The following is a 26,723-nucleotide window of genomic DNA, read 5'->3' as shown; positions in this document are numbered from 1 at the left end:
TCACACCAGTGACTCCCAGCTCTCTTCTGGCCCCAGGTGTGTCTGCCACGTTCCTTACTTCCTTTGTTCATTCAGGCGCTATGGGCTGCCTTCCCTGTGCCAGCCACGCAAGTCCCAACCTCCGTCCCGTGTCCAGCTGATCCCTCACTGCGTTTGTTACCACCACCCCGGCCCACGGGCCTCTCCAGGGGCCAGTCCTGCCCCTCTCACATCAGTGCCTCCCCACCTCTTAGGTCTCTGCTGACTGAGGCCCACCCCACCTGCTTGTTTCTCTGGAAACACCTCCCCTCCCCCACCCCCCAGGGCTTGGAGCTCCAGGACCTGGTCGGCCCTTCATGCTGTATCCCCTGGGTGCCAGCCTTTGGGAATCTGAAGGGTCTGCCCCTGTGGGCATTCAGGGAGAGGGGGAGGGGTGGCCCCTGAGTTGGAGCTCGGATCAGCCAAGTGAGAATGGGCGGAAGGAGGCCCTGCGCGGGGCAGAGAGGCCTGGACATGCCTGGCCGGACACAAGTAGTGGTTGTGTGTCCTGACTTGTCCCTTGGGTTATGGGGTGTGTGTGTTTATCGTAGAGGGGCTGTCTCTCCAGCCAGAATGCAAGTCTGCGGGGTGGGGGTTTGTGCACTCCACTGCTGTGTGCCCTTCGTTCCCAGCCCAGAGCAGGGCCCCTACGCTGAAGGGGCAGCGTTGAAGGAAGGAATGAAGGGATCTCATTGTTGAAGAGCTTTGAACATGTCAAAGTAGAGTTTAAAGAAAATAACATCTTTAAAATTCAGTCTTAAAAACTGCAATCTTAGTTCTTCAACCTTGTTTTTCCCATGTCAATCAAAAATTACAAGCACAGCCCACACCCACACCCACCCTCCCCCTCTCAGTCTCTAAGGTGGGCCCTGGCCCTGGCGAAGCACTTCATCTCCCACAGAACCAGCAAGAGGGGCCAGGTCTCCGCTGGGGACCTAGGCCTCATGAAGGTCTCCCCTGCAGCTCCCTGAGAGGCCCTCAGAAACCAGAATCCAGGCTGGCCTGAGGACCTCCTTTAACAGAAAAGCAGACCCCTGCTCCCACGTTTCACTGGCTGTGCCAATTTTATGCTGTCACCCAGACCCGCTGCGGCTTGGGGAAGAGCTGACCACAAGCCCTGACCAGGCAACCCTGTCCTCCACACCCAAGTCCACTGGCAGGCTCCAAGAGGCCTGAGGCACCCACCTCTGGGACAAGACCAGAGGAGCCCCCACCCTTTCCTGCCCTTCGCCTTTAAATGACCAGCTCAAGTTGCCCTTTGGGAAATTTCACACATCGGGACAGAAGCCAGTACAGCATTCTGGCCGCCCGCCCGGCGCCCCGCGCCGCGGCCCACCCCTCCTCGCCCTAGATCTCTCCGGCCAATGAGCTGCGAAGGGGTGATCCCAATTGGTAGCGATCGATCGAGCGTGGAGCCCGCGGGAGGGGGCGGAGCGTGAGGTCTCGGCAGCCAATGGACGAGGGCAGGTGCTGGGCGGTGTAGCCCATTGGCGGCGCTGAGGGCGCGGGCGGGGCGCGGCGCGGGGCGGTGGCGAGATGGCGGCGGCGGTTGCGGCGGAGTCTGGCCCGAGGCGCTTGGGCATCGTGGGCGCCGGCCGCATGGCGGAGGCCATCGCGCAGGGCCTCATCCAAGCAGGTGGGGCGCGTGGGGTCCCGGGCCCGCGGGCTAGCGGGCGTCCGACACCGGCCTGTGTGGGAGGGACGGGCTTACCTCTCCGTTGCTCACCTGCCCCGCGGAGCCCCGGGCAGCACGGGGCCCTCCGCGCAGGGGCCCCAGGGTGGGGCTGGCCGGCGGGCGTGGGCGGGGCGGCACGCGGACCCTGTGCCTCCGGTCTGCTTCCTCTGGGAGCGCGGCTGGAGGGGACGTGGTGGAGAGGCTCAGCGCCGGCCGTCCCCACGTCCGAGTTGAGATGTGCTGAGTACACAGAATAAAATACACGCCGAATTTGGAAGATTTATCATCCAAACAAAAAATAACGTATCTTAGTAAGTTTTAATATTGATTAGGTGTTGGAAGGGTAACATTTTGGCCACCTTGGGTTAAATAAAATGTACTACAATTCACCCGTTTTTTCCTACTTGTTTAGTAAGACTACTAGAAAATGTAAAGTTACGCGTGTGGCTCGAGCGATACTTCTCTTGGACAGCCCTAGCTTAGAGCGCGGGATCTCCTGCCGACTTCCTAAGCTCGTGCCTCGGTCGAGCTGCCTGACCGCGCTGAGCCTCCGACTCTTCTTTCTGTTTGTTCGCCGGCTGCACCCCTGGTGTCCGGCACTGTGCACATTTGGGGCACATCATTCTCCATTCTTCACATTGTAGGCTGTTTAGCCCCTTGCCTGGCTTCTCCCCACTAGATGTCAGTGACACCCCCAGTTGTGACAGCCAAAATGTCTCCAGACACTGTCAATGTCCGGGGGTGGGGGCAAAATCATCCTCGGTCGAGCACCACTTACAGCAGGGATGGAGGTGCTGTCCTAATCATACCCCACAGTATTTAGAAACCTTTATATGTAGATATGGACTGGTTTTCTGCCTTCAGCCATATGTCAAGGTCTAGAAAGGTCAAATCATCAGAAAACAGTTTACTGCAAGTCTCAGGTGTTTTACCTGTAAAACCTGGAGTATCACCTGCCTCCCCTGCTGCACGGAGTCTCGCAGTGCTGCCACCGTCTCTTCAGGCCGTGGGGTGCACTTCTGCCTTCCTGCTAGACCTTACAGAAATCTGATCTGTAGAAGATTTCTACCAAACGGGGACTGAGCCTCTGCTTGGATGTCCCCGTACAGATGCACCCCCCTCCGGAGGAAGCTCGTTCCCCACCCCAGCCTCCCTCCCCACCATGCCCCCTCCCCAGCCTCACTGTTCCCGGAGGCAGGGATCCCTGGGATCTGTGTCCTCACGAGACAAGGCAAGCTCCCGGCCCCTGTGTCCGGCGGGGCGTCTGGACTCAGCAGCAGCAGCAGGTGGGCAGCGATGGCTGCTGAGTAGAATCACGTGAAGCTGGTTGCCTGGTCCCAGCCGAGTGGAGCGGCCCCGCCAAGCACCTGGCTTCTTGGAGAGGCTCAGCGTGGCCCAGGTGTGGCTGAGCCTCAGAGACCTGCTGTAAGGGGCCTGCCAGGCTGGCTTCTCCCCACGCCACATCCTCACTGACGCCCCCTACCCGCCTTTGCCTTTCCTTCCAGGAAAAGTGGAAGCTCAGCACGTGCTGGTCAGCGCGCCGACGGACAGGAACCTCTGCCGCTTCCGGGTGAGCCGGGCAGCTCCTCTGAGTCGAGGCTTCCCAGGGCTCAGATGGCTCTTGGCTCCTTGGGGCCAGGGAAGTGCTGCTTACTTAGCTAAAGTTTTGAGACGGGCTGGGCTGGGCTGGGGAAGGGGAGGTCAAAGGCCAGAAGGAAAGTCAAGGTTGTGGAGGGCCCGGGTGGGGTAAAGGGGTGTGTGTGTGTGCGTGCATGCTGGACGGGCAGGAATGTCACGGGCACTCACTGGGATCAGAGGGCTCGAGGAGGTGCTGACACCAGGGCCATCTGAGGTTGAATCCTGAGCGAGAACGGGTGGTCTGGGCGCATCATGGGCATTAGGTTTAGGGCCGTTTGCAATGGGGGGCCCGTGGGATTGCAGGGTGGGCTCCGGCAGGGAGGGCCGTGGTCTGGGAGGATGCCCGCTGACGTGGGCCTGGTCCCGGCAACCCTGCTGCAGGCCCTGGGCTGCCAGACCACCCACTCCAACCGGGAGGTGCTGCAGAGCTGCTCCCTCGTCTTCTTTGCCACCAAGCCCCACATCCTGCCGGCTGTCCTGGTGGAGGTGGCTCGTGTGGTCACCGCTGAGCACATCTTGGTGTCTGTGGCTGCTGGGGTCTCCCTGAGCACCCTGGAGGAGGTGAGTGGCCTGTCGGGGTGCAGTGGGGGCTGAGGCTCTGACCCCAGGGTGGGCTCTGCTGGCCTCCCACCCCTGCCATCCCAGACCGGCTGCAGCCTGGGTCCAGCCCTTCCAGAAACCAGGATGGGTGGGTTGGGGGGCAGACAGCCTCTCAGCCGGCCTGCACAGGCGGCCAGGTGGCTAGGGGGCTGGGGTTAGGGCTCCTCCCACCTGGGGTTAGGGCGCCACGCCCGGGAAGTAGCGGGGAGCCTGCTCTGGCCCGGCGTGTGCCTGCCCGGCAGCCCTGATCGCAGCCTCTCTCCCGCCAGCTGCTGCCCCCGATGGCGCGAGTGCTGCGGGTCTCGCCCAACCTGCCCTGCGTGGTCCAGGAGGGGGCCATGGTGATGGCACGGGGCCGCTATGCTGGGAGCGACGAGGCCAGGCTCCTGCGGACCCTGCTGGAGGCCTGCGGGCAGTGCGAGGAGGTGCCCGAGGCCCAGGTGGACGTCCACACTGGCCTCAGCGGCAGCGGTGTGGCCTTTGTGAGTGTCGTCTGGTCCCCGCACCCCAACCCCTGCCCTCACAGGCCGGCCCTCGGCAAAGTGGGGCCTTGTGGAGCCCCCCACCCCGACAGCCCCTGGCCCCATGGCTCCCCGGCTGGGTCCGCAGCTCCCCGTGTGCGCCGCCCACCCCCTGTTATCTGTGCCTTCCTGGGCCTTTGAGGCCGGCCCCTTGGCAGACCCCTGGGCTCTGGCCTCGGCTCTGGTGGCTGGTGTGCAGGACCTTGTTCCTGAGGGTCCCCAGCCTTTTCCAGGCTGGGTTCTGTGTCCAAGGGAGTGCTGGCTTTGTCCCCGCCCCCCGCTGCTACAGGTGTGTGCCTTCTCGGAGGCCTTGGCCGAAGGAGCCATCAAGATGGGCATGCCCAGTGGCCTGGCCCACCGCATTGCCGCCCAGACCCTGCTGGTGAGACCCTGCTGCCCAGTCCTGGGGGAGTGTGTGGAAGGGGAGGGGGCAGCACGCCTCCTGGGAGCTGTGGAAAGGGAGACGGGAGGCCTGAGCAGCCTGGGCTGAGACGGGGCGGCGGGGGTGGGGGTGGGGCTGAGCCGAGGAGGGGCTGCTGGCCTCCCCCGAGTCACCCCAATGCCACTTTCCCCAGGGCACGGCCAAGATGCTTCTGCAGAAGGGGCAGCACCCGGCTCAGCTGCGGACTGACGTGTGCACGCCCGGCGGCACCACTATCTATGGGCTCCACGCGCTGGAGCAGGGCGGGCTGCGGGCGGCGGCCATGAGCGCCGTGGAGGCTGCCACCTGCCGGGCCCGGGAACTCAGTAGGAAGTAGGGCGCAGGCACTGGGTGCAGGCCGTGGCCACCCCCCAGCCCCTTCCCGAGGACTCGGGTTCTCTCCAGCCTGCAGGCCAGTGGGGGAGCTGCTTGAGGTGTGGGAGGCTGGCTGGAGGACAGGTCCTGGCCAGCGGGGATCACAGCGGGCTGTGGGCCCCTCTCCAGACCCTGAGCTCGCGGCCAGCGGCAGGTGGAGCTGGTCCTGATGACCCTTCCCTGGGTCAAGAGTCCTGGAGGGTCCCACGGCCTGGCCTCTGACTGCAGGATTTGGTTCTTAGCATGTCTGTGAAAGGACCAACAGGCCAGGAAAGCCAGCAACTTAGGGCCCTAAGCAAGGACGAGGGGCCTCTGGGTGCGGGGCAGACTACCTGCAGCCCAAGGCTCACAGGGGCCTCCCCACCCCACACGGGCCCTAGTGCTGGAGCCCCTTCCTTCCACCCGCCAGCGGTGAGGCTCGCGGCAAAGTGATCCCCTTGGCTGTGAACAGGGCTTACACGGCAGCCTGCCCCTCACTGCCCGCACAGCCCTGAGCCCCCCACCACTCCAGCCTTCATGGGCGGCTGGCCCTCAGCCAGCAACTGTCCGTCTGACCCTGGCCCTTCCACCTGCTAGAAGGCTCAGCCTGAGTCCATTTCGGCACCTTTTCTTTCACTTTTGAACTGCGGCTGTCCTATAGCATGGAGCAACCAATATTTAACTGGAGGCTGGTAAAACCAAATTCCAAGTGCCTGGAAACACGTCTCAGCCAAGGCCCAGGATACTGGGCTCAGACTCGGAACTGTGGGTGTAGGTGGTCTGGGGACAGGGTTTCCCATCACCCGAGAGCTCTGCAAGGGTAGGCTCCCCCTGCCCCCGCCCAGCACTCTAACCTCACCCTCAGCTGTACGTCCATGGGTCCCCGCCATGTATCTTCCAACAGAATCCCTGAGGACCAGGCAGGGCTCAGCTTGGGGAGTGGAAGATGCACCTCTGCCCAGCCCTGCCCTTAGGCGGTCACCTCCCGAATGTGAGGTGCCCGGTGAGCCCAGCTGGTGATGGCCCGTGACAGGAAATGCCAGTTGAAGAGGGCCTGACCCAGGAACAGCAGCTTGGGGCAGGGGCGGGCAGGGTTGCAGCCCAGTCACTGGCCGGCCAAGTCTCTTCACCTTATACTGCGAAGCTAAAATTACTTTTCTCAGAAGCTGGTGGACGTGAACTTTTTTCATCAATGTTGTTCCTTTTCTGTACCTTCCCCACTTTTTCAAATCAGGTGTTCTGGATCCAAGCACTAGACAGTTACAAAAATAAGACTAGAACAGGGATCATGTGACATTGGCACATCCAGCCTTTATTATAAAGCGTGCTGGGCCTATCTGGCCGGTGACCTCTGCTGTCAGTGAGGTTGGCTGTGAAAGGGTCCCTCGACAGGGCAAGCACCCACAGCCCACTTTAGCACCCTTGCCCCCGGGGCTCTTGGGCCAGCAGGCTGGGGGTCCCAGGAGGCCCGAGCCCCTGCTGGAGGGCGCCCCCTTCCTCTCACCCCGCGCTCCAGTGCTCCAGCTTCGGTCCAGCTGTCACCTGGGGGCTCATTCCCAAGCGTGAGGCCCCTCGGGCAAGCTTGGCCTCACACGGGTTCCCTCTGATGCTGCAGCCTGGTCTTGCCCTCCCAACCCCCCAGCTGGGCTGGCTTCAGCAGAAGCCACAAGCTCACCTTTCCACCTGCAGTGCTTTCCTGCTGTGCCTACCACCTAGCCCACGGGGCCAGCCCTGACAGTGACTGACCAGGGGCTGCTTTTTGGAATCAGTGATCTTTATCGCCTTGAGGATTTGTCAGAGGGCTGTGAACAGGATGGGGAGAGCATGATGGCTGTGTCCCTGAGCACCTCCCAGGCCACGGGGCTCCCACACCCTCACAAGGGACGTGTAATCCTTGAGGGCAAGAAACCCAGTCTCCAGCATGGTGCCCAGCACTCTGCAGGTAGGGCTGTTGAAGGAATTCAGGCGGCCGCTAAGACCCCTCCCTCTGTGCCACCAACCGCCTTACCCTCCTTAGCGCAAACCAGGGAGCGGCTTAGATGCCCTGGGCCCAGCAGGTATCGGCAGTGAGGCCACTTCACCCATGCTCCTGCAGAGAAAAGCTGGCGTCTCCCACAGCCTCTGCCCTGTGGTTCACAGCGAGGTGAGCCCAGGGAGGTGGGTGACCTCGTGCCAGAGCCGCGATGGGGCGCGGGGTCACAAGGATCATTGCTGGGGCTGCGTTTGGGGCCAGAGCCACCCTCTTCACGTGCAGGGCCCGGTGGCACCAGTGCCCCCATTCTAGAGAGGACACCTTCGGAGGCCCTTGGATGAGGCAGTCCCCAGCCCAGCAAAGCAAAGCGGCTCCCAGACCCACCCTTGACGGGCCCCCTAACTCTTCAAGGCCCCAGGCCAGCCTGCGCTGTGCCTCGTTTCCGCGCTGCCCATCCAGGGCCTCGGAGACCGCGCAGAGCCACCTCCTGGGGTGCAGCCTTGGTTCTCCAGAGGGGACGAGGCTGGCGCCACATGAGAGGAGGTGGGAGGTCCTGTCCTGATAGCCGGTTCTCAACACCAACTGCAGTCCCCCTGCCCAGGCTCTGGGGTACAAGAGGATTAAAGGCTGAGACAGGAAGCTTGGGGTACAAGAGGATTAAAGGCCGAGACAGGAAGCTTGGCGAGAGGGGCAGGGCTGATGATGCTACCAGAGGCCACCCTCGCCAGTGCCCACCTGGGCTCTGAGGTCTGTCTCTCCACAGGCCCCTATAGGCGGGCAGGGCAGAGGACCAGCAGGCTGGCCATCGTGACCAGGAGCTCCCGGCCTGGGTCCCCGGGTCGCCACCAGCTGGAGAGGCAGGTGGTGTAACATGCAAGACATCCTGAAGCCCCGAGCAGCTGCTTGGTTAGACCCAGGGCCGGCGTAGGCCGCCAGAGGCTCCTGCAGGTGTGCAGGCTTGCCACAGATGGAAGTGGAGGTGCCGGGTGGGCCCCAGCAGTTGCGGCTGGAGGCTGCTGCCTGGGCCTGGCTAGCCAAGCCTCTCTTCTCTTGTTCCCAAATCCTACATACTGTCCCTCAGCTTTCAGATTTGACATACACATCCATGTGTGGTTTTTTTTGGGGGGGGGGTGTGGTTCCAAGGAACAGTTTACGTCCTTGCTCTGGGAGCGCCCAGCCGTCCTACCACCGTGCACAGCCCTCCCGTCCCACAGACACAGCACCTGTCTGTGGCCTCTGCAGTCTCAGACCACCAGGAGGATGGGGCAGGTGAGGATGAGGGCAGAGCGCTGAGGCAGGCAGCACCTCAAATCCAGCCCCACTGCCCCTCACAAGAGCTCTGGGTATCTCTGCAGGGCAGCCTCTGGGAGGCCTGGATGGGTATCTCTTGGCCTCAGGCCACCAGCAGGACCCTGAATCTAGAGCTGGACAGTTACAGAGCCCTTGCCTTCTCCTTACAAACTGTGCCATCTAGGAGCCTAGTTGATGGGGCCATGGGAAGCAGTTCCTCAGCCACGCCTTGGGCAGTGCCAGGCGCGGGAGAGAAACCTGAGAGCAGGCTGGGCAGGGGAGCCTTGGAGGGGAGCTAAGGCACTGAGGGTTGTCCTGGCATGGCCGTCAGTGCCACAGGGCTGCTCCGGGGAAACGGGATGGCTCTGGGCTCTGGGGCTGGACAAAGTGGCCTGTGGCTGGCCCGGCCACTGGTCTGTCACCAGGGCCCAGGTCTAGTGCTCGCCAACCCCACGGAACAGGAGAGCTGTTCAGAATGTTTTCTTAAGGAAAGTTAAAAATCCGAGTAGAACAGAAACCTACAGCCCTCGCTGCACCCAGAACCTTGGGAGGCCCTGCGTGCCGGGCACCATCCTCCCTTCCAGCCCACAGAGCCCTCCACCCCGGGTCCCTGAAGCGTATCTGTTAAAGACAGACTTAACGCGCTAAAAACAAAACGAGTGGTGTGCTTCCCATTGAGACGACCGACCGCATGGCTGTGGTCGGGAGGGACAGGAGCGCAGGGCCCTCGTCCGGTACCAGTGCTGGGCGGTGTGGACAGGAACATGGCTGGAGGCCTCAGCCCCACAGGGGCCAGGGTGGGAGCACAGCCACCTGCTCTCTGATAAGTGCTGTGGTGTGTGCGCCAGGCCTGCACGAGAGGGCACCTGGCTAAGACCGCAGACCCCACGTGCGCGCCTGCCCAGGGAGGGGAAGCAGGCGCCCACGGCCTCTGTTCTGTCCCCACGTGAAACGCGGGCACCAGTGGAGGGGACGGCCTTTCACCAACAGAGCTCCTCTGAGCCAGGCTGGGCTGGGATCCCTGCAACCCCGAGCTGGTGGGGGGGAGACCACCCCAGGGGAGGGGAGGCGAGATGGGGAGGCTGTGTGTATCCCCTCCAAGTGCCGCAGGAGAAAGGCCACTGGGGGCTGCTCGGACGGGCCTGGTCACACCCCATCATCAGGGACTGCAGGAGAGGGCCCGATGCCCCCCAGCCTCCGGGCCATGCTGATCAGTGAGCGAAGCTGCACCAGCTTCAGCGGCCCTACCTCCCGGGGGTCCCGGCTCTCCAGCCATCGCAGAGCTGTCTCCAGGCCCCGCACGGCCTCCCCAGCGGAGGGCACGGCGGCCTCCTCCTCCTCCTCTCCTCCCGCCGCGACAGAGGGCAGGCTGGCTGGGGGCGGAGGGGCCCCAGGGACCAGCACGGGAGGCCGGCTGGGGCCTGGGTCCTCTCTGCAGCCGTCGGGCAGCCCCCCGTCATCGTCCAGGTGCAGCCACTCGGCCACCTCCTCGGGCGCCAGCCGCTTGCAGGCCAGGGCTGCCAGGTGCGTGAGGTCGCTAAGCACCGTGCTGCGCTCCGCGGCCTCCTCGGCCTGGCCGGCCGGCTGCCCAGCGCACTCCTCCGCCGGCCGGGGCTCAAAGGCAGCCCGCAAGCCCAGCAGCCAGCAGCGCTCGATGCTGCCTGCCTGCACCAGGTCCCAGGAGAGGCCGGCCAGGTAGAGCATGTCCTTGAGCATGAAGCTGCGCATGAAGTCCAGCGGGGACCCCCCGGCGCAGGACACGGCCAGCCGCAGCAGCTCCCGCTTGTACAGCTGCTTGAAGGCGGCCACCACCCCCTGCTCCAGTGGGGCCGGGATGTGCGCCCGGCTGCTGCCCTTGGACAGGAACAGCACCCGCACCGCCCCGTCGGGGGTCTGCAGCTCCTCCGGAGGGCCCAGGGGCTCAGGCCGGCACCTCCTGGGGGTCTCCTCGCTGTCCTCCAGCGTGGGCATCCTGGCCGCAGGGCTGGGGCAGGGCGGGTGGGCGACCAGCAGCACAGCCTTCTGCTGCAGGCAGCTGCGGCGCAGGTAGCGCCTGACGCCCGGGACGAACTCCTCGAAGAACCAGCCGCGCAGCAGCGGGCGGCTGAGCCAGGCGTCGGGGCTGTAGCGGTAGGAGGCGGGGAACTTGTCCTGGTTGTGGTGGCGCAGGCTGGGTGGGTCCGGCAACTGACCGATGACCAGCGGCTTCAGCTTGTGGCTGCCGGTCAGGTTGGCGGCCAGCAGCACCGTCACCCGGTCGCCCCGCCAGCGACGGCCACAGCCCCCCGCGCCCAGGGGCGCGGCCTGCTCCGGAAGCAGCTTCCAGTAGAGGCCGGTGACGTTGGCGTTGTAGATCTGCTCGTCGCCGTAGCCGCCCTCGGCGGGGGCAGGGGAATTCAGGGCGCGGTCGGGCAGGGGGCCGGTGCGGGTGAGCTGCGCGGGCTCCTGCTTGACCGGCAGGCCGGGCGCGGGGCCGGCGGCTGGGGGCTCGGCCTCGCCGTAGATGCGCTGGCTGGAGATGCCGTGGCGCTTCTGCCAGCGCCAGAACCAGCCGTGGCTGGCCTTGAAGGTGCACTCGGGCCCGTAGATCTGGCGCGCGAAGGCCTCGGCCTGCGCTTGGATGAGCGGCCCCGACAGCGGCACGCCGTGCTGGCGCAGCGCCAGGAACCACGAGTAGACGGCGCGGTCGATCTCCTCCTCGTTGGCTAGCCGCATCTTCTTGCGCTGCGTGCCCACCTCGCCGCCCAGCTGCTCCAGGAACCAGCGCAGCTTGGGCTCGTCCTTGAGCCAGCCGCGCAGCGTGCCGCCGGGGACGCCGAAGTCGCGGCACACGCTGGCCTGCCGCTCGCCGCCCTTGACGCGCTCGATGGCCTGCAGCTTGTCCTTGATGGAGTAGGCCTTGCGGAAGGCCATCTTCACAGCCACGCGGGGCCGCGGCCCGGGCGCGGGGGGCGGCGGCCGCGCGGCGGCGACCGGGGCGGGCGCGGGGGGCCGCGGCGACTGCGCGGGGCGCCCGGGCGGGGGGCGGCGGCCGCGGCGCGGGGCCGGGCCGGCCGGGAGTCCCGCGGGGTACATGGTTGCTGCTGCGGCTGCGGCGGCAGCGGGGGCGCGGGAACCGGGGCCATACGCCCGCCCGGCCGGCCGCGCGGGGCGGGCGCTGGGGGCGGGACCGGCCGGGCCCTCCCCTTTGTCTCGCCCGCTCGGCACGCGCAGGCGCGTTGGCCCCGCGCGGCCCCACCCCGCGCTGCACGTCACCCGGCACGTGCCGGCCGGTGTGCTCCGCCCGGGCCCGCCGAGTCCACCGGAGCTGCAGCGGAGGGGGGCGGGAGCCGGCGGCGCTGTGCCCGGCGGGTTGCTCCAGCTCCTCCGGGAAAGGGCGAGCCCCGCGGGGGTCTCCCACTGTCTTCTGTCCACCCGCGGGGAAAGTCGCGCGGAAGGCCCAGGCAGCGCAGCGGGCCGTGCGCGCGGGCCGCGTCCCCCGCGTCCCGGCGCGTGGTAGAGCCCGCTGCTTCACTTCCCGTGCGCGGCCAGCGCGGCCCTCCCTTTTCTTTGCCGTCGCGCGGCGCCGAGCCCTCAGCGTTGGTCGCCGCGTCCTTGGCTGGCGTGTGAGTACCTAGGGTTGCGCCGCCAGGCCCTGGGGCCCGGGGAAGGGACGGCCCGCGCTGCGCTGGCAGGGACTTGGTTGGAGAGCCGCCGGCAGGCCGGCTCCGGGGCGCGGGGCCGGGTGCGGGCTCGCGGCCGCTCAGAGGGGCGGAGCCCGCGGGCCACGTGCCGGCCGGACCCCTGCGGCTTCCCCGGCGGGAGGGCGGCTGCGGGAATGTCGGGGCCGCGCTGGTCTCCGCCCCGGTGGGTGACAAGGATGTCTGCCCACCTGTGACCCGGGCCTGTAGTCCCCCCGTTTCTTTATCGACGTTTGTGGAGCACCTACTTCCTGTCGGTTCTGGGCTTGAGGGACAGGCACGGACCCAGTCTTCGTGGAACCTGGAGAGCTCACGAACTCGGGGAAGGATAAGGATGTGATTGCTGGGTGACTGAAATACAGCGTTCTCTGAGAGGGATGGAGGGCCTGGATTTGGATAAGGTGATCCGGGCAGGAGGCGATGTCGAAGCCACTGTCTGAAGGGGAGGAGGGTATCTTCCTGAAAAGTGGGCACTTTCAGTGGAACGAAGAAGAGAAAGCCTTGTCCTGGAGCCAGGGGGTTGGCATGGGGCGGGGACCAGCATGACAGGGTTTTCAGAGTGAAGGGCCACCCTGGAGCAAGAGAGCTGTTTGTGTGGCTGGACTTTGGGGTGGTCCCTGCCTGTCGTGAGAGCAGATTGACCCTGGCAAGTAAGTGGTGAGGGAGTAGGCCTGGCCTGGGTCGGGGAAGGACCCGGTCTTGCCTCAGAAGCAGCTCTGAACACCCCTAGTTCCTAGGAAGCCCTCAACCATAAGTGGGTTGAGCCCCACCGTCGTGCTCAGCTCCAGACGTAGGGGTTCCCTGAGAAAGCTTGGCACACAGACTCCGAGGAGCAGGTGCACTGTGCCACCTCTGCGGGGCAGTCAGGCCTGGGCCCTGTGCCAGTGCCGGGGTGCCCTGCAGCTCTCCATCTCCTCACCTTGGAGCGCCGCTGCTGTGCCTTCCCCTAGAGGAGCCTGGGGGGCAAACACGCTTGACCAGTGTTTTTGTGAATGAAGGTTTCTTGAAGGTGATCCTAAATAGGCGGCCACAAAGAACGTCCCCAGTGCGCCGCGCTCTGGTGTCAGCTTTTCAAGGGCTGCAGGCGGGAAATGCTGGCATGAGCCCTGGCCCTGTGTCCCTATTTGAAGATGGCACGTGTGAATTTGAAGTGGGGCGCAGTGTGAGATTTGTGTGAAGGACAGGCGTCAGGATGAGACGCGGAGTCCCAGATTCTCACCTCACCGACCCGGAGCCTCAGTTTACCCCACTCCCGTCTCCCAGCTGTGTGAGGTGTCAAGTGTACTCAGAATGGTTGAGAAGGCGCGTACAATGCTGGAGCCGCCCTAGGGAAGGGGGCACAGGCACCTGGCGGTCAGGGCAGATAGACCAGGGCACCACAGACTGGGATAGAAATAGAACCAACGGCCACGGCATTGTAGCACAAACGTCATGCGGCTGGCTGGGCCTCAGGTGGGGTGACTTGGGCAGCCGCAGTGTGAGTGCTGAGTCTTGGGGTGCAGGGGCCCCCCTCCACGCCAGCAAGACAGGTTGGCATTTTTGAGTGGGGCTGGACTGTCCAGGAGTCAGAGGTGGGGAAGCTTCTGAGTAGGAATTGGGGGCTGTGGAGTTCGCCTCTAAAGGAAATCCGAGGGCAGCACTCGCGTCCAGTTGCCCCACTACTGGCTTGTTCTCATCGGCTGAAGCGTGCTGAGTGCTCGCCGCCTTCTCTTGGACACTGCACGCGTGGAGGCTCTGTTGTGCAGCACTGGTCCAGGCCGCGCCAGCCGGGGGCCCCATCTCCCCACACCGCACACCGATTCCCACTTCCTGTGGAAGGGGGGCAGAGCGCTGAGACCTCTGGGTGGATGACCTGGGAGCCCCTGCCTGTGTGTGACTGCGATGGGGTCACATGGGCACCTGGTTACCTGAGACTGTTTGGAGGATGAGAACGAGGTGTGGAGGATGGAGCTGGGGGAGGGGGCAACCCTCACCCCTCCCAGAAACCTTCCCCATTCACCCAGCCTCACGGGGACCTCTTGGCAGATTGGTGGGCACGGCTCTGCCGGGCCGTGTCCTCACCTTCAGGATCCTCCAGCGAGGAGTATCCTGGTCAGGGAGTGCTGCCAGGTTCCCTGTACTGGCACTGCAAGAACTGCCCTCCCAGCTGGGCAGAGGCTGAGAAGGACTCCGCAGCCCCCAGAGTCCCTCAGCACAGCCAGGAGTGCTGATTCGCACTGGCGCTGGGCTGGGGGAGTTGCAGAGGAAGAGCTGCTCGCTGCCTTCGCCCCAGATCCTGGTGGCTGGGTGGGCCGTGATCCCTCCAGGGCCTCCCACGCCTCAGTGCCCCCTCTTATGGGAGTGGTCTTGACATGCTTTATGCCCCAGGGCTGGTCCTTAGTGTCAGGCGGCTTGCTCTTGGCCCTGCAGGTGAGGAGTACAGGGTGGGACCGCTTCCTCTGCGTCCTGGTTCTGCTCCCTGTGTGCTCCAGTGTTGCGGGGGGTGGGGGGGGGCGGTGGAGGCCCGACTGCTCCTGTAGGACGCCCAGCCCCTAGCCGAGAGTTCTGTGCTTCCCTGGTGGCCTCCTCGCGGGAAAGTGTTCAGACTCAGAGTGGTTCTTCTACTGGGAGAGGTGGGCCCCTGCTTCTGACGTCGGGGGCTGTGCCAGCTGTCCTGGGGCCTCATCCTCCAGCAGCCCTGGGGGTGCTCTTGGCCCCATCCTGGCACTGGCTTTACCAGGCAGCCCTCAGCTGTCTGTGGTCGTCTCCCCAGGTGACAGCGCTCCTGTGTGGTGTCTCTAGGGAGTCCTCCTCCCGCCAGAGCCTTGCCACACGAAGCCCCTATGGTGGGTGTCTGCGGAGAGCCTGCCTGGGACCTCCGTGCACGCCTGTCTCCTGCCTGCTAGCCTCTCTGTTTGCCCCGCAGGACACCTCGTGCACCCTGTCCTGGGGTGACTTGATGCTGGCGCGCTGGCCGCGGTGTGGGGTAGACGGGGAGGCCAGGGGCCTAGGTGGCAGGGCTGACTGGGTCCTCAGCCCCTTGGTGCCGCCTCTTGTGGATTCAGGGCCGGGCACCCCGTCTGTCCTCTTGTGCACCCTTCGGTGCTGGCCTGCGGGGACGGCACACCCTGCCCACCTGGCCTCTCGCCCCCATAGTGGCCCTGCTGAGGGAGAGGCCTGTCCGGCGTGGACACTGGGGCTGGGTGGCTGCCAAGACCTTCAGCCAGGTCCTTGTCGTCCTACACCTGGTCCAGCGGTCTGGACCCAGTGGCGGTGCGGGGATGGGGAGAGCCCACCCAGCACTGATCCACGTGGGCAGCGGGGCACTCGAGGTGCTGGCTCACCTCCCCAGGTTGGCTCAGCTCAGCGAGGAGCTCAGATGGGGCCTCCCAGGGCTGCCTGGCTCCGGCTAACAGGAACCCCAGCATCTGCGCATTTCGAGTGATGAAGGAGCAGCAGCTGCCCCCTGGGATTTTGGTGGTGGGTCTTGGCTCCGGTGCTCGCCTTTGTTCCCCAGCAAACTCGCCTCCACGCCGCCTCACCGAGCAGCTTCTGAGAAGGCCCCCCAGCCTGCTCGGGCCGCCCTGTCTGACTGCCTCTAACTCTGCTGCTTTCTCTTCATGCTGTCCTAGGAGATCAAAGTGAAAGTAAGTACTCGCCCGTCCCAGGCTCCTGTGTCCCCTTCACCCGAGCCAGGGGACCCCCAGCCCAGCCCTCACCATGCCTGGCGAGTCCTGACACCTCTGGGGCCAGGCTGCCGGCCTCGGTTTCCTTGTCTGGACCTGTTGGGTGTGGCCTCAGCACCTTCTTGGGCTGAGCCAGTTCCTGCCTCGGCAGTAGGGTGGGCACCCCGTGAGCAGGTCAGGACTGGCGTGCACCTTCCACACCTCTGGGCAGGGCAGGGTGCCGCCGCCCCAGCCAGCCCCTGGTCTCAGGCCCTGTCCCTTGCTCACGGGCATCTTGAGAAGGGGCCTCCCCTCCCCCGAACTGTGACCCTTAGAGCTCTGAGCAGAGCCTGGTTTGATGTCAGGAGCCGAGGACAGCGTTTAGGCCACTAGGTTCACGTAGGGCTTCCGCACTGGGGGGTCAGCCTGGTGGGCAGGGCTGAAGGGGCCAGACCAGCCCTGACCCGCGCTGCGCTCCTTTGGTGAGGGTCTGCCAGAGAGGTCAGAGGGCAGACAAGCCCAGCCTGGTAGGCCTGCAGCCCTCGGTTACAGTGAGTGATGTCACAGTGCCCCGCCTCCTGGGCATGGGCTCCCGCCCCCCAGCACTGCCTCTGCAGTCAGCCTGGCCTTGGTAAGTGCTGCTGGCCCCGGGGAGGGAGGCTCGAGGGGGTGGCCAGAGACCTCTCTGAGCCTGGGCCTCCGCCCCTGCATCAGGTGCTGTGAGAGACCCCTGCGAGCCCCTCAGAGCACAAAGGGGAGTCTCCCTGAAGTCCCAGGTCGGTCGGGACTTGGCCCACACGTCCCGGGGTGATTGGAATTGGGTTTTGGTTTTGGTCGGGGGGCTGTAGACCCTGCGGTGAGTGGCAGGAAGGCTTTGCTGTCCCGGGGTGAAAGTCTGCCCCCTCGGGGGGCCTCCTCCCTGGGGTGAGGGCCCAGCAGGTCTGCCCTCGCTTAGGCTTCACCAGGTGACCTCGCAGCAGCAGGAGACACGGGGGCCATCCTGAGAGCAAGCTGCGTAGCCCCAGGCAGTCGGCCTGGTGCTTCTGCTTCTGGGCGGGCACAGGGTCCAGAGTAGGGTCTCAGAGGAGGAGTCCCTGTGCTAGTCAAGGCCGTCCTCTAGAACAGGCCAGCCAGGTGTGAGCTCGGGGACCCCTAGGTGCACCCTAAGAGCAGACTGGCCTCCAGGGCTTTCTGGGCTTGAGCTGCTTCTAGCCGGAGGCTGCGGTGGCCCAGGCCCCTTGGTTCTGCTGAATAGGGTCTGCTGTAGCATTCTGGGCTGCCCAGCAATGGGGCTAGCCTTTACGGGGCACCATGCCCGGGAGCAGAATGGGGCGCCCTGTGCCAGCGGCAGGGCCGAGGCCATCGCCTCGTGGCTGTTTGCGCACACCCCGTGGCCCAGCAGCCCTCAGTCTCGCACGGGGGCAGCAGGTGACGAGGGCTGCTCTGAGCTCAGGCCTCTGGACAGAGGCTTATCCAGTAGCCACAGCGGCAGGTGTGCGGAGCCCCTTACACCAAAAGGCGCTGGAGTGCAGGGAGGATCTCGCGTCCTAGGACAGGACTCGGAGGTTCCCACATGGTTCCTTTAGTTTAGGTGCACCCACGGGTGTGAGTTGATTGTCTCCTGGTCCGGAGGCATCGGCCGCTGACCAAGGAACCTGATTCTTAACTGCCAGAGCCACTGGCTTCCTTCCCTTTTAGACACTCACTCCCTGGCATCTCCCCTGATGTGGCCTCGCAGGGGTGGGTGCTCCACCCTCTGTTCCCAGGTGCCCCTTGGCTAAGATCTTCTAGCTTCCCTTGGAACATGCACTGCTCAGGATGGCGGTGTGGCCGTGCAGGTGGGGGACTCAGATCAGGCAGAATGTGCCAGGAGCGGGGCCGTCCTCTGAGACCACCAAGTGCATTTCTATAAAACAGAAGCCCGAGTGCCTCAGGGAGGTGGCCAGGCTTAGCAAAAACACAGGACGTCCAGTTAAAGTTTCGGATGAACAGCGGCTAACTTTTCAGAATAAGTGAGTCTCTAATGTTTCACGGGACACACTTGTTCTAAAACTCATTTGCTGTTGACGTAAAAGTTGAATTAGCTGAGCGCGTCCTGTGTTTATTTGGCCGCTGTTCTTGGGGTTCACCGAAGAGGTTTCTGTAGCCAAAGAGGTTTGGAAAGTGTTCCCTGGGCCCCCTTGGAGAGCCTGGGTGCATGTTGGATGAGAAAAGGCAAGTTTTGCGGTTAGGAGGATACACACGTGCAAACACACCACGCATTACGTGCTCGTGCGTGTTTACTGCTTCCCCAGCTCCCCGTGCATGCTGCCCCTGGGCACCCCATCCGGGCGGCCGAGCAGGGAGGGGCGGGGGTGCCGTCTGCCCACGGCCCGCGGTGTTGCAACTGCCCTTTGTGCTTGCTTTTTAACGCTGCGTGGAAGATGAGCGGGAAGGCCTCCTGTGCCCTGGAGACGGTCTGGGAAGACAAGCAGAAGTACGGGGAAGCCGAGCGGCGCTTCTACGAGCACGAGGCCATGAGAGCCGCCGCCCAGCAGCTCCCGGCCGAGGCACTGGCAGTGAACGGGCCGGGCCGGGAGGATGAGGCCGAGGAGGCGGGCACCCCCGACGGCAACGGCAGCAGCGAGCCCGGGAAGAGCCACAATGGGAAGAAGCCGTTGCAGAAGCCGAGGAAGCGCTCCCCGAGGGGCTGGCTCAGCCAGGGGGACCTGGCCCTCGTGGGCCTCTCAGCCGACCACGTCTGGCTGGACAAGCCACTTTTCGACCAGGCGGAGAGCTCATACCACCAGAGGCTGGCAGATGCGGCCGCCCAGGCAGCCCGGCCTCCCGCCCTGGCCCCTGGGGCCCTCTGCGCCCTCGGAAGCCAGGTGGCCTGCCACCACGTGACCTGGGGTGTCTGGGTCAACAAGTCTTCCTTTGACCAGGCTGAGCGGGCGTTCGTGGAGTGGTCTCAGGCCTTGCTGCTGGCTGCGGAGGGGAGCGGCGGGCAGGGGGCTCCCGACACGGGCCAGTGGGCGGCTGCCTCCGACCTGCACCTCATCCGCCAGCCCAGCCCGCCAGCCAACGGCCAGCCCCCACTGGGCAGCCTGCAGGCGCTGGTGCGGGAGGTGTGGCTGGAGAAGCCCCGCTACGACGCGGCCGAGAGGGTCTTCTACGAGGCCCTGTTTGACGGCCACCCCCCTGGGAAGGTGCGCTTGCAGGAGCGAGCTGGTCAGGCTGAGGGCGCCCGGCGCGGCCGCAGAGACCGGCGGGGCCGCAGCGCCATGGGAAGCCGGCGGCTCGGGCCGCGGCGGGGGGACGGGGAGGCCTCCTCTGCCCTGCCCTACCGGTACTTCCTGCACAAGGATGCCGAGGCCCCCTGGCTCAGCAAGCCGGCCTACGACCGCGCGGAGTGCCGCCACCACGCCGCCGAGGCCCTGCGCATGGCCTGGCGCCTTGAAGCTCCATCCCTGGTTCACCGACCCAGCGCCCGGTCTGGCCCTTCCATGTCCAGCCTGAGACCCAAGTAGGGAAAACGTGCCGGGCGGGTGCCTGGGCTTCCCCGGGCCGGGCTGGGTGGCCGGCGTGCTCCCTTCCCTGCCCCCACCCTGGCGGGACTCCTCCCAAGACTCCTGGACCGGCTGAGTTGGAAGCTGGCTCGGGTCGGGCAGGGATAGCTATCTGCCCCTGGGGCATTGCAGCCTCTGGGGTCACCCCCACCAAGTTGGTGGAGGGAAGGGGTCCACATGGGCCTGAATCTGTCTTGCTCAGGGTTTCCCCTTTGGCCAGGCAACTTCCAGCTTCTCCCCTGACTCATGGGACAGGGGAGCGATGAAGGCTCCCGGCCCCCAAGCCCCACTGGGCCGCTTGCCGACCCATCCTGCTGTCTCCCCCATCTCCTTGTCCAGAACCACCTGAGGTGAGGTGGGCGTCTCAGGTGCTCTAGCACACGGCTGGTCCAGTGGCCTGAGTCTGGAAGACACCCACTGGATGAGGCCAACTTGCCTTCAGCCTGTGGACCCAGGGGTCTGGCCCCCAGAGCGGTTTATGCAGCGCCAACTGGTCGCTGGAGGCCAGAGCCTGGCCATGGAAGGGATCCCTTAGCCCACTGGGCTCAGGCAGGAGGGCAGAGACCGTTGGACTCAGGGCAGACTGGGGGCCCCCCAGTGGGGAGAGGCCCTGGGCCACAGGCCGGGCCAGAGGGGGCGTGGAGGGGCCTCCCTGGACCCCAGACTCCCGGCAGGAGCCCCTCGGCTCCTCGGTGGGGTTGGATGTGCTGCTTTGACGGGATCCTGGCCTTGGTGCGAGGGGCAGGGTGTGGGGCCCACCGCCGGGGGGAGGGGGGCGTTCCCCATCAGGCAGTACGTGTGCGTGCGGGGTGGCGTGGAACTGAAACTGTTCAGTGATGCCTCTTGGAGCTGGGGTGGAGGAGAGTCATAGGGCTCAACCTCCCTTGTCACGGGGGTACACTTGGTGAGGTCCAGTGATGGCCTGGGATCCGCAGCAAAGAGAACTGGTGAGGTTGGGTCCTTTTCTGTTGCACTTGGTGAGGGACAGAGCGGTTCTGAGTCAGCAGACTTTGTCGTCTGTGAGAATTCGGGCTCCGGGCCCAGGTCCGTGGCAGCTCCCCCGCCTTGCCGAGTGGTGGGAAAGCAGCAGGCTGCAGACGTGCCAATACAGCGATTTGCAAAAGCGGACAGTGGCGGGACCTGGCTCACAGGCCGGCGTTTGCCAGACCCTGGTCTAGAGCAGCAGTTCTCAGGCTTGCTGGTCTCCTGATGCTAAGAGAGCTTTTGTTTTATTAGTTTTTCCTACATTAGTAATTAAATGCAGAAGCACTTATTTGTTGAAAAATAATAACAAGCTTGTTACACGTTAATGACGTTTATGCAAGAAATAACTTTTCTGTAACAAAAAAGGTCAGTGAACTAAGTGGTCTTGTTTTACATTTTTGCAAGTCTTGTGTCTGGCTTAATAGGAGGCAGCTGGATTCTTACACCTGCTTGTGCGTTATCCGTTGGTGTATATTGTCCGACAGATCCAGCCTTGAACAGTTGTGTGATTGGAAAGGGGAGGACCTTGGGGACCCCCAGGGGTTCCTGGCCATGCTTTGAGAGCCACTGGTCTTGGGGACTGGCCTGGGGACCACCCGCCTTAGCACTGAAGGAAGCCCACGTGGTGTGGGGGAGGGGCTTGCAGGCTCGCTGTGGTCCGTGCTGAGAACCTCTGGTGCTCTGCCCTGGGCCCTGGAGCCCTTGTTACCCAAGGACCGGGACAGCCTGCCCTGTACCCTCGGGGTCCTGGCTGTTGGAAGGGGCGCTTGCGCAAGCCAGCCCTGGGGTCTGCGAGGAGGTGCCCCCTCCTCCCGGCCAGGCTGTCTTAGTCTCTCCTCCCCTCTCAACAGGAAAATGGCCACAAACTTTCTAGTGCACGAGAAGATCTGGTTTGACAAGTTCAAATATGACGACGCAGAAAGGAAATTCTACGAGCAGATGAACGGGCCCGTGGCCGGCTCCTCACGCCAGGTAGGGGCTGCTGCGCGTGGGGTCTCGGGGTGTCTGTGCCAGCACAGCGGGACACGCACGTTGGGCCCAGGTGGCCCTGCTGCAGGTGCTGGGGTTGGGTCTTCGGAGGGCGGCTGGCTGGCTCCCGAGGAGCTGGAGCTGCTCTCGTGTCCCATGTGGGCAGGGCGCTCCCAGCGTCTCTAGGTGCCCATCAGGACCTGCGACACGTGGCCCGGCTGGGCTTGCGGGCCACGTGCGCCTCAGGCCCCGTCGTCAGGGCCACAGGACTCCATCCTCTTCCGTCCTCAGGCCCGTGAGCTTTTGTTTTGTGCAGGGCTTTCCTGCTCTCTCCACAGGAGGCTGCCTTTTTAATTTTTTTTTTTTAAATGAAAGCATTGTTCTTCCTGCACCATCTGCAGGAGAACGGCGCCAGCGTGATCCTCCGTGACATCGCGAGAGCCAGAGAAAACATCCAGAAGTCCCTGGCCGGGGTGAGTACCGCCCTCGTGGCAGACGGTGTGCCCGGCGCTTCCCCCGGTGCTGCTGATGATGTCGCCCCTTGGAGCAAAGTCAGGGTGCGGCGTGCAGCGCTGTGTTCCCACACGGCCAGAGGAGACATCCTTCCTCTCGCGTCCTTGCTGGGCTTGCTGGCGGTCACCCGGGACTCCCCGCCTTGCCACGGCTGCTCCTGTGGACCAGGCCTGAGGCCTTTTCCTTCCTGCTCGCTCCCTGCTCCGAGAGTGTGAGGGGCTGGCGCGTGCTGTGCTTCCTCCCTTCCCTCTTAGGTGTGGCCCTCCTCGGAGAGATGGGTTCACAGGGTGTGCCGAGTCCCAAGTCATAGAGTCACCACCATCTTGAATTTGAGGCCCAGGAGGGGCCCTGCAGCCCAGCTCGGGCTCAAGGTCCCATGTGAGATCAGGAGAGGGAAACGGTCATGTCCAGTGTGTCCCTGGCCTGGCCGGGGAGTGTGTCCCTCGGAGTGGCAGCCCTGCTGCTCCACCTTCCTTCTCAGAGGATTGTCTGGGCTACAGAGTGGTGTCCCAGCCTCGAGGGCCAAGTGTCAGCAGAGCTGTGTTCCTTCTGGAGACTCCAGGAGAGAATCCATTTTCTCGCTTTTTCTGCCTTTCAGAAAGCTGCCCACATTCCTCGGCCTGTGGCTTCTAGCCAGCAGCGTCACGAGCTTTGACATCTATTTCTGTCACGTTTCTTTCTCTCTCCTGCTTCTCTCTTATGTGGACCTTTGCGATGACACTGGGCCCACCTGGGTCATCCAGGGTAACCTCCCCACGTCCAGATCCTCAACCTCGTCACATCTGCAAAGTCCCTTTGGCCACGTGAGGTCATCTTTTTACAGGGTTGGGGACATATTTGGGAACTTCCTGCCTGCCACAGCTGGCTCGGATATACTGGCTCCTGGCCATCAGCTGGGCGGCCCTGGGTGGGTGTCCCCCAGGAAGCGTTGCCACCACTGTCTGCCCAGCAGGCCCTGCTTTATACTTGGCCCCCACATGCTCCTGCCTTGCCTTCTGCCCATTAACCCCAAATCCCAACTGCCACCCTCTGCTTGCCTGAGCAAGTTCGGGCCAGGCAGCCACGGGATCGAGGTGGTGCAAGGTCTTCGCACTCGGGCCAGGCATGTCGGGCTCCAGTGCTCGGAAGGCTGCGGCCAGGGGCTCAGCAGCTCTGGGGCTGCGGCCCTGGAGATTCTTAGGCTGTTAGAACTCTTCCCCCACCGGGCCTCAGGGCCCTGGCTGTTGGGGTCAGCTTCGGGGTCCCGGTCTTCAGGGAATTCACCTGGGCAGCTGTTAGGGCTTGGGGACGGGTCTGCTTAGGCTGCTGTAATAATGACGCAGCACAGACCAGGTGACCGAAACAACAGAAATTTATCTTTTGGTGATCAGGAGGTTTGAAGTCCAGGATCAGGGTGTGGGTGGGGTCGGTTTCTTTGGTAGACGGCTGTTTTCTTCCTGTGTTTTCCTTCTGTGTCCAAATTTTTTCACACACGGACACCGGTCGTTGGATTAGGACCAGCCTAATAATGTCATTGTGACTGATGACCAGTGTGAAGACCCCATTTTCAAATAATCTCCCACTTTGAGGCCCTGGCGGCAGGGGCTTCCACGTGAACTTCAAAGGAACGTCCTTCGGCTGCTGGTGGCCCCGGGAAGGGTGCTATGGCCCAGCCCCATGCTTGGGCTTGGGTAGTGGGGCTCAGCAGACACTGGGATTCCAGAGGTTCCCGGGGACTGCGCGTGGTGCCAGGCACAGGGCTGGAGGCCGGGATGGAGGCTTCTGGATTCGGAACCTTGGTATGGCACCACCCCCGAGGCCACCAGGTGGCTGTCTGCGGCCTGCTGTTGGGAGCTCAGACTGGCCTGGGTGGCCTGGGCCTGCCTCACTGAGCGCCCTGGCTTCCTTCTCAGTCCGGGTGGGCAGGGTGGGCCCAGGGCCTAGACACCGTGGAGTGGCCTGGTGCTTTCTGGGCCGAGCGGTGGTGACCCCATGGCCCCCAACAGCCTGGTCTCTCCCCTGCCACTTTGTCGTGGCCTTGCAGCAGGTGGGGCCTTGTCCTCCCGGAGCCTGCAGCCTCGGGACCCATACACAGTTGGTCCTCACTTGGTGGTGGTGCCAGGCCTGTGTCGGGAGGTCCCCGGGGCCGGGCAGCAGGCACAGCAGGGCAAAGGCTTGAGGTTCCAGCCTGCCTGGAGGCACCGGGACCTGGTTCATTTGCTTAGCGGGCACAGATCAACCGGGAGAGACGGCCTCGGGGCAGCTGCTGAGAGGGGGTGGGGCCTGAGGGTGCAGGTTGGCGGGGGCTGGCGGGGCTTCGTGGGGAACAGCTGGTCCAGGATTTCGTCCCTGTGCTACGGAAGCCGTTGGACCTTCTTAGTGGGAATGGTCCTGGGAGCTGAGCCGTGGGAAGTAGCTTGGAGAGGAGGTCACGTGCCAGGTGGCGGTGGCTGAGACTCGGCAGGGGTGGTCAGCTGTGGGTGGATGGGGCTGCCATTTACGAGCCAGAGTAGGAGGTTGGGGTGGACACTTGGGTTGGTCTGAGGAGAGCGGTGGCGTGAGCAGAGCCCACCCTGGTCCTGGGGGCCGGTCAGTGCTCCTGCAGCCACGCAGTGCCACTTGGCCAGCTTTGCTGGGAGTTCTGTGTAGTGGGAGCTGGTGGGTCTAGGAGACGGTGTCAGCTTAGCACCGCCCATTGGTCCCAGGGCAGGGAGCCAGGCATGTGTCAGCCTGTCCTGTCTGGAGACCTTCACCTTGGTAGTGCCCTGGGGGTGTGCAGACCAGGGGAGGAGGCCACCCCTATGGCTTCCCTGTGGCTGCTTGGTGGGTGGGCCCCAGGCCTTTATCTTGACTGGACATTGGAGGGGGCCAGCAGCCCTCTGGCAAGGGCAAGGTGCACTGAGCCCCACCCTTGGAGCCACTGCAGTGGGGGACAGGGGTGCTGAACGGCCTGTGTGCAGGCTCCTGGGGTGTAACTCGGGCCTGAGCTCCCTGGGCAGTGCCGCCTGGGTCAGATGATGGGGGCTCCCGGTCAGGGAGGAGCCAGAGGAGGCTGGTGGCCAGGCCAGGGTCCCTGGGTCACCCAGAGCTTTCAAAGGCAGGCGGGTGTGTGGGGGTGGCTGCCCCCAGTGCTGTCCCCTCCTGTGTCCAGCTCAAGGCTGTGTTGCCCGGTGCTCCCGAGCTGCTGGGTTTGGCTGCCCCTGGAGCTGAGTCCTTTGCTTCCTCCCACCCACCAGGCAGCGGCAGCCACGGCTCAGCTCTGCGCCGCCTCCACGTTAGGGCCACCCTGGGCTCCTGCTTCCTGTCACATGCCGGGCTGGGGATGCCACTGTGGCCTCAGGCTTGCAGGGCTTCCTCTCTCCTCGCCTGGGTGGAGCATGGCCGGCGGACCCCGTGGGGCTTGATGGGCTTCTCATCCAGCTTAGGGCTCTGCTTCAGAATGGCTGTGAATGGGGGGGACCCCAAGGAGCAGGCTAGGGTATGAGCCCTTCCTTTCCCCCTGCCTTGCAGAGCTCAGGCCCCGGGGCCTCCAGCGGGCCCGGCGGAGACAACAGTGAGCTGGTCATCCGGATTGCCAGCCTGGAAGTGGAGAACCAGAGCCTGCGAGGGGGTGAGGCCCTGGGCCTGACGGGCGGGGGGCCCCACCCCAGCACTTGCTGCCTGACCGGCATCCCCTTTGCCCCCGCAGTGGTGCAGGGTCTGCAGCAGGCTGTCTCCCAGCTGGAGGCCCGGCTGAGCGCACTAGAGAAGAGCTCGCCCGCCCACCGGGCCACAGCTCCGCAGACCCAGGTGAGGGCCCTTCCCCGCCAGGGACCCACACCTGGCGCTGAGGAGCGGGAGGCCGCGGGCTGCCCCCATGTGGGCTGTGGCCCAGGCAGGGGTGGAGGGCTGGAGGCCTGGCGTCCTGGCTGCACGGGCCCCCGTCTCCCCTCCTGTGTGGCAGCACGTGTCTCCCATGCGCCAAGTGGAGCCCCCCGCCGGGAAGGTGGCCACCGCCACAGAGGACGATGAGGACGACAACATTGACCTGTTCGGCAGCGACGAGGAGGAGGACCGGGAGGCGGCCCGGCTGCGGGAGGAGAGACTGCGGCGATACGCCGAGAAGAAGGCCGCAAAGCCTGCCCTGGTGGCCAAGTCCTCCATCCTCCTGGACGTCAAGCCTGTGAGTGGCTCGCCTCTGACCCTCCCCTCGCGGTGCCCTGTGGTCCTGGAGGGATCAGCGCCGGGCAGGGCAGGAGTAGACTCAGACTGTGTTGACGGCGGGAGCGGGCTCTGACCCAGCCCTCCTCCCCTCTCCTCCCCAGTGGGATGACGAGACGGACATGGCCCAGCTGGAGGCCTGCGTGCGCTCCATCCAGCTGGATGGGCTGACCTGGGGGGGCTCCAAGCTGGTGCCAGTGGGCTACGGCATCCACAAGCTACAGATCCAGTGTGTGGTGGAGGACGACAAGGTGGGCACGGACCTCCTGGAAGAGGAGATCACCAAGTTCGAGGAGCACGTGAGTGAGGGGCCCACACAGGGTAGGGGCCTGGGGTGTCCAAATGAGCCTCTGGCCAGGCACATGGGTGCTTGGGCCTTTGGGAAACAGGGCCCCGTGTGACCACCAGCCTCCGTCTCCACAGGTGCAGAGCGTTGACATTGCTGCTTTCAACAAGATCTGAGCCCCGGCACTGGCCTGAGCGTGTGAAGCCTTGCAGCCAATAAAGACTGAGATTCCAGCCCTCTGGCTCCTGTCCTGGTTTGGGCCCTGCTGGTGGGCGCATTCAGTGAGCCGCACTCTGCCAGGCCCCCAGCCTCACACTGGGCGGGCATCTCACGCACTGCTCCTGCACCAGTGGCCACTGCCCTTCTCCCCATTCTGGGTCTCTCCACAGCCCTCCTGTGGCCGTGTGACCCACCCCTCTGCCCCTCCTGTT

General features: G+C 64.5%; 3 protein-coding genes across 5 annotated transcripts; 2 read left to right on the top strand and 1 right to left on the bottom strand.

Moving 5' to 3' along the window:
• The first annotated feature begins 1,511 nt into the window (after positions 1-1,511).
• On the top strand, positions 1,512-6,446 carry PYCR3 (pyrroline-5-carboxylate reductase 3). The gene is made up of 6 exons (XM_032610086.1): positions 1,512-1,654; positions 3,199-3,263; positions 3,713-3,892; positions 4,201-4,413; positions 4,742-4,834; positions 5,028-6,446. Exons 1-6 carry the CDS (start codon positions 1,555-1,557, stop codon positions 5,208-5,210), a joined length of 834 nt encoding a protein of 277 aa, XP_032465977.1. The 5' UTR covers positions 1,512-1,554; the 3' UTR covers positions 5,211-6,446.
• Positions 6,447-6,513: 67 nt separating this feature from the next.
• Positions 6,514-11,594, bottom strand: TIGD5 (tigger transposable element derived 5). Its single transcript, XM_032610068.1, has one exon. The coding sequence runs from the start codon at positions 11,562-11,564 to the stop codon at positions 9,636-9,638; it is 1,929 nt and encodes a 642-aa protein (XP_032465959.1). The 5' UTR covers positions 11,565-11,594; the 3' UTR covers positions 6,514-9,635.
• Positions 11,595-11,756: 162 nt separating this feature from the next.
• On the top strand, positions 11,757-26,527 carry EEF1D (eukaryotic translation elongation factor 1 delta). 3 transcript variants are annotated; one of them, XM_032610061.1, is made up of 10 exons: positions 14,755-15,628; positions 15,781-15,795; positions 18,237-19,318; positions 21,197-21,317; positions 21,716-21,787; positions 25,317-25,416; positions 25,495-25,595; positions 25,750-25,968; positions 26,111-26,305; positions 26,430-26,527. In XM_032610061.1, the coding sequence occupies exons 1-10, from the start codon at positions 15,593-15,595 to the stop codon at positions 26,466-26,468; spliced, it is 1,980 nt and encodes a 659-aa protein (XP_032465952.1). In that variant the 5' UTR covers positions 14,755-15,592; the 3' UTR covers positions 26,469-26,527. The 3 variants fall into 3 exon arrangements, with proteins under 3 accessions (XP_032465954.1, XP_032465953.1, XP_032465952.1); XM_032610062.1 differs by lacking the exons at positions 14,755-15,628; positions 15,781-15,795; positions 18,237-19,318 and adding exons at positions 12,003-12,094; positions 22,651-22,734; XM_032610063.1 differs by lacking the exons at positions 14,755-15,628; positions 15,781-15,795; positions 18,237-19,318 and adding an exon at positions 11,757-12,094.
• Positions 26,528-26,723: the final 196 nt, after the last annotated feature.

The sequence above is a fragment of the Phocoena sinus genome, chromosome 17, assembly GCF_008692025.1.
Source record: "Phocoena sinus isolate mPhoSin1 chromosome 17, mPhoSin1.pri, whole genome shotgun sequence".
In the NCBI taxonomy this organism is placed as follows: domain Eukaryota; kingdom Metazoa; phylum Chordata; class Mammalia; order Artiodactyla; family Phocoenidae; genus Phocoena; species Phocoena sinus.
This window is presented reverse-complemented; position numbering and strand designations above follow the sequence as displayed.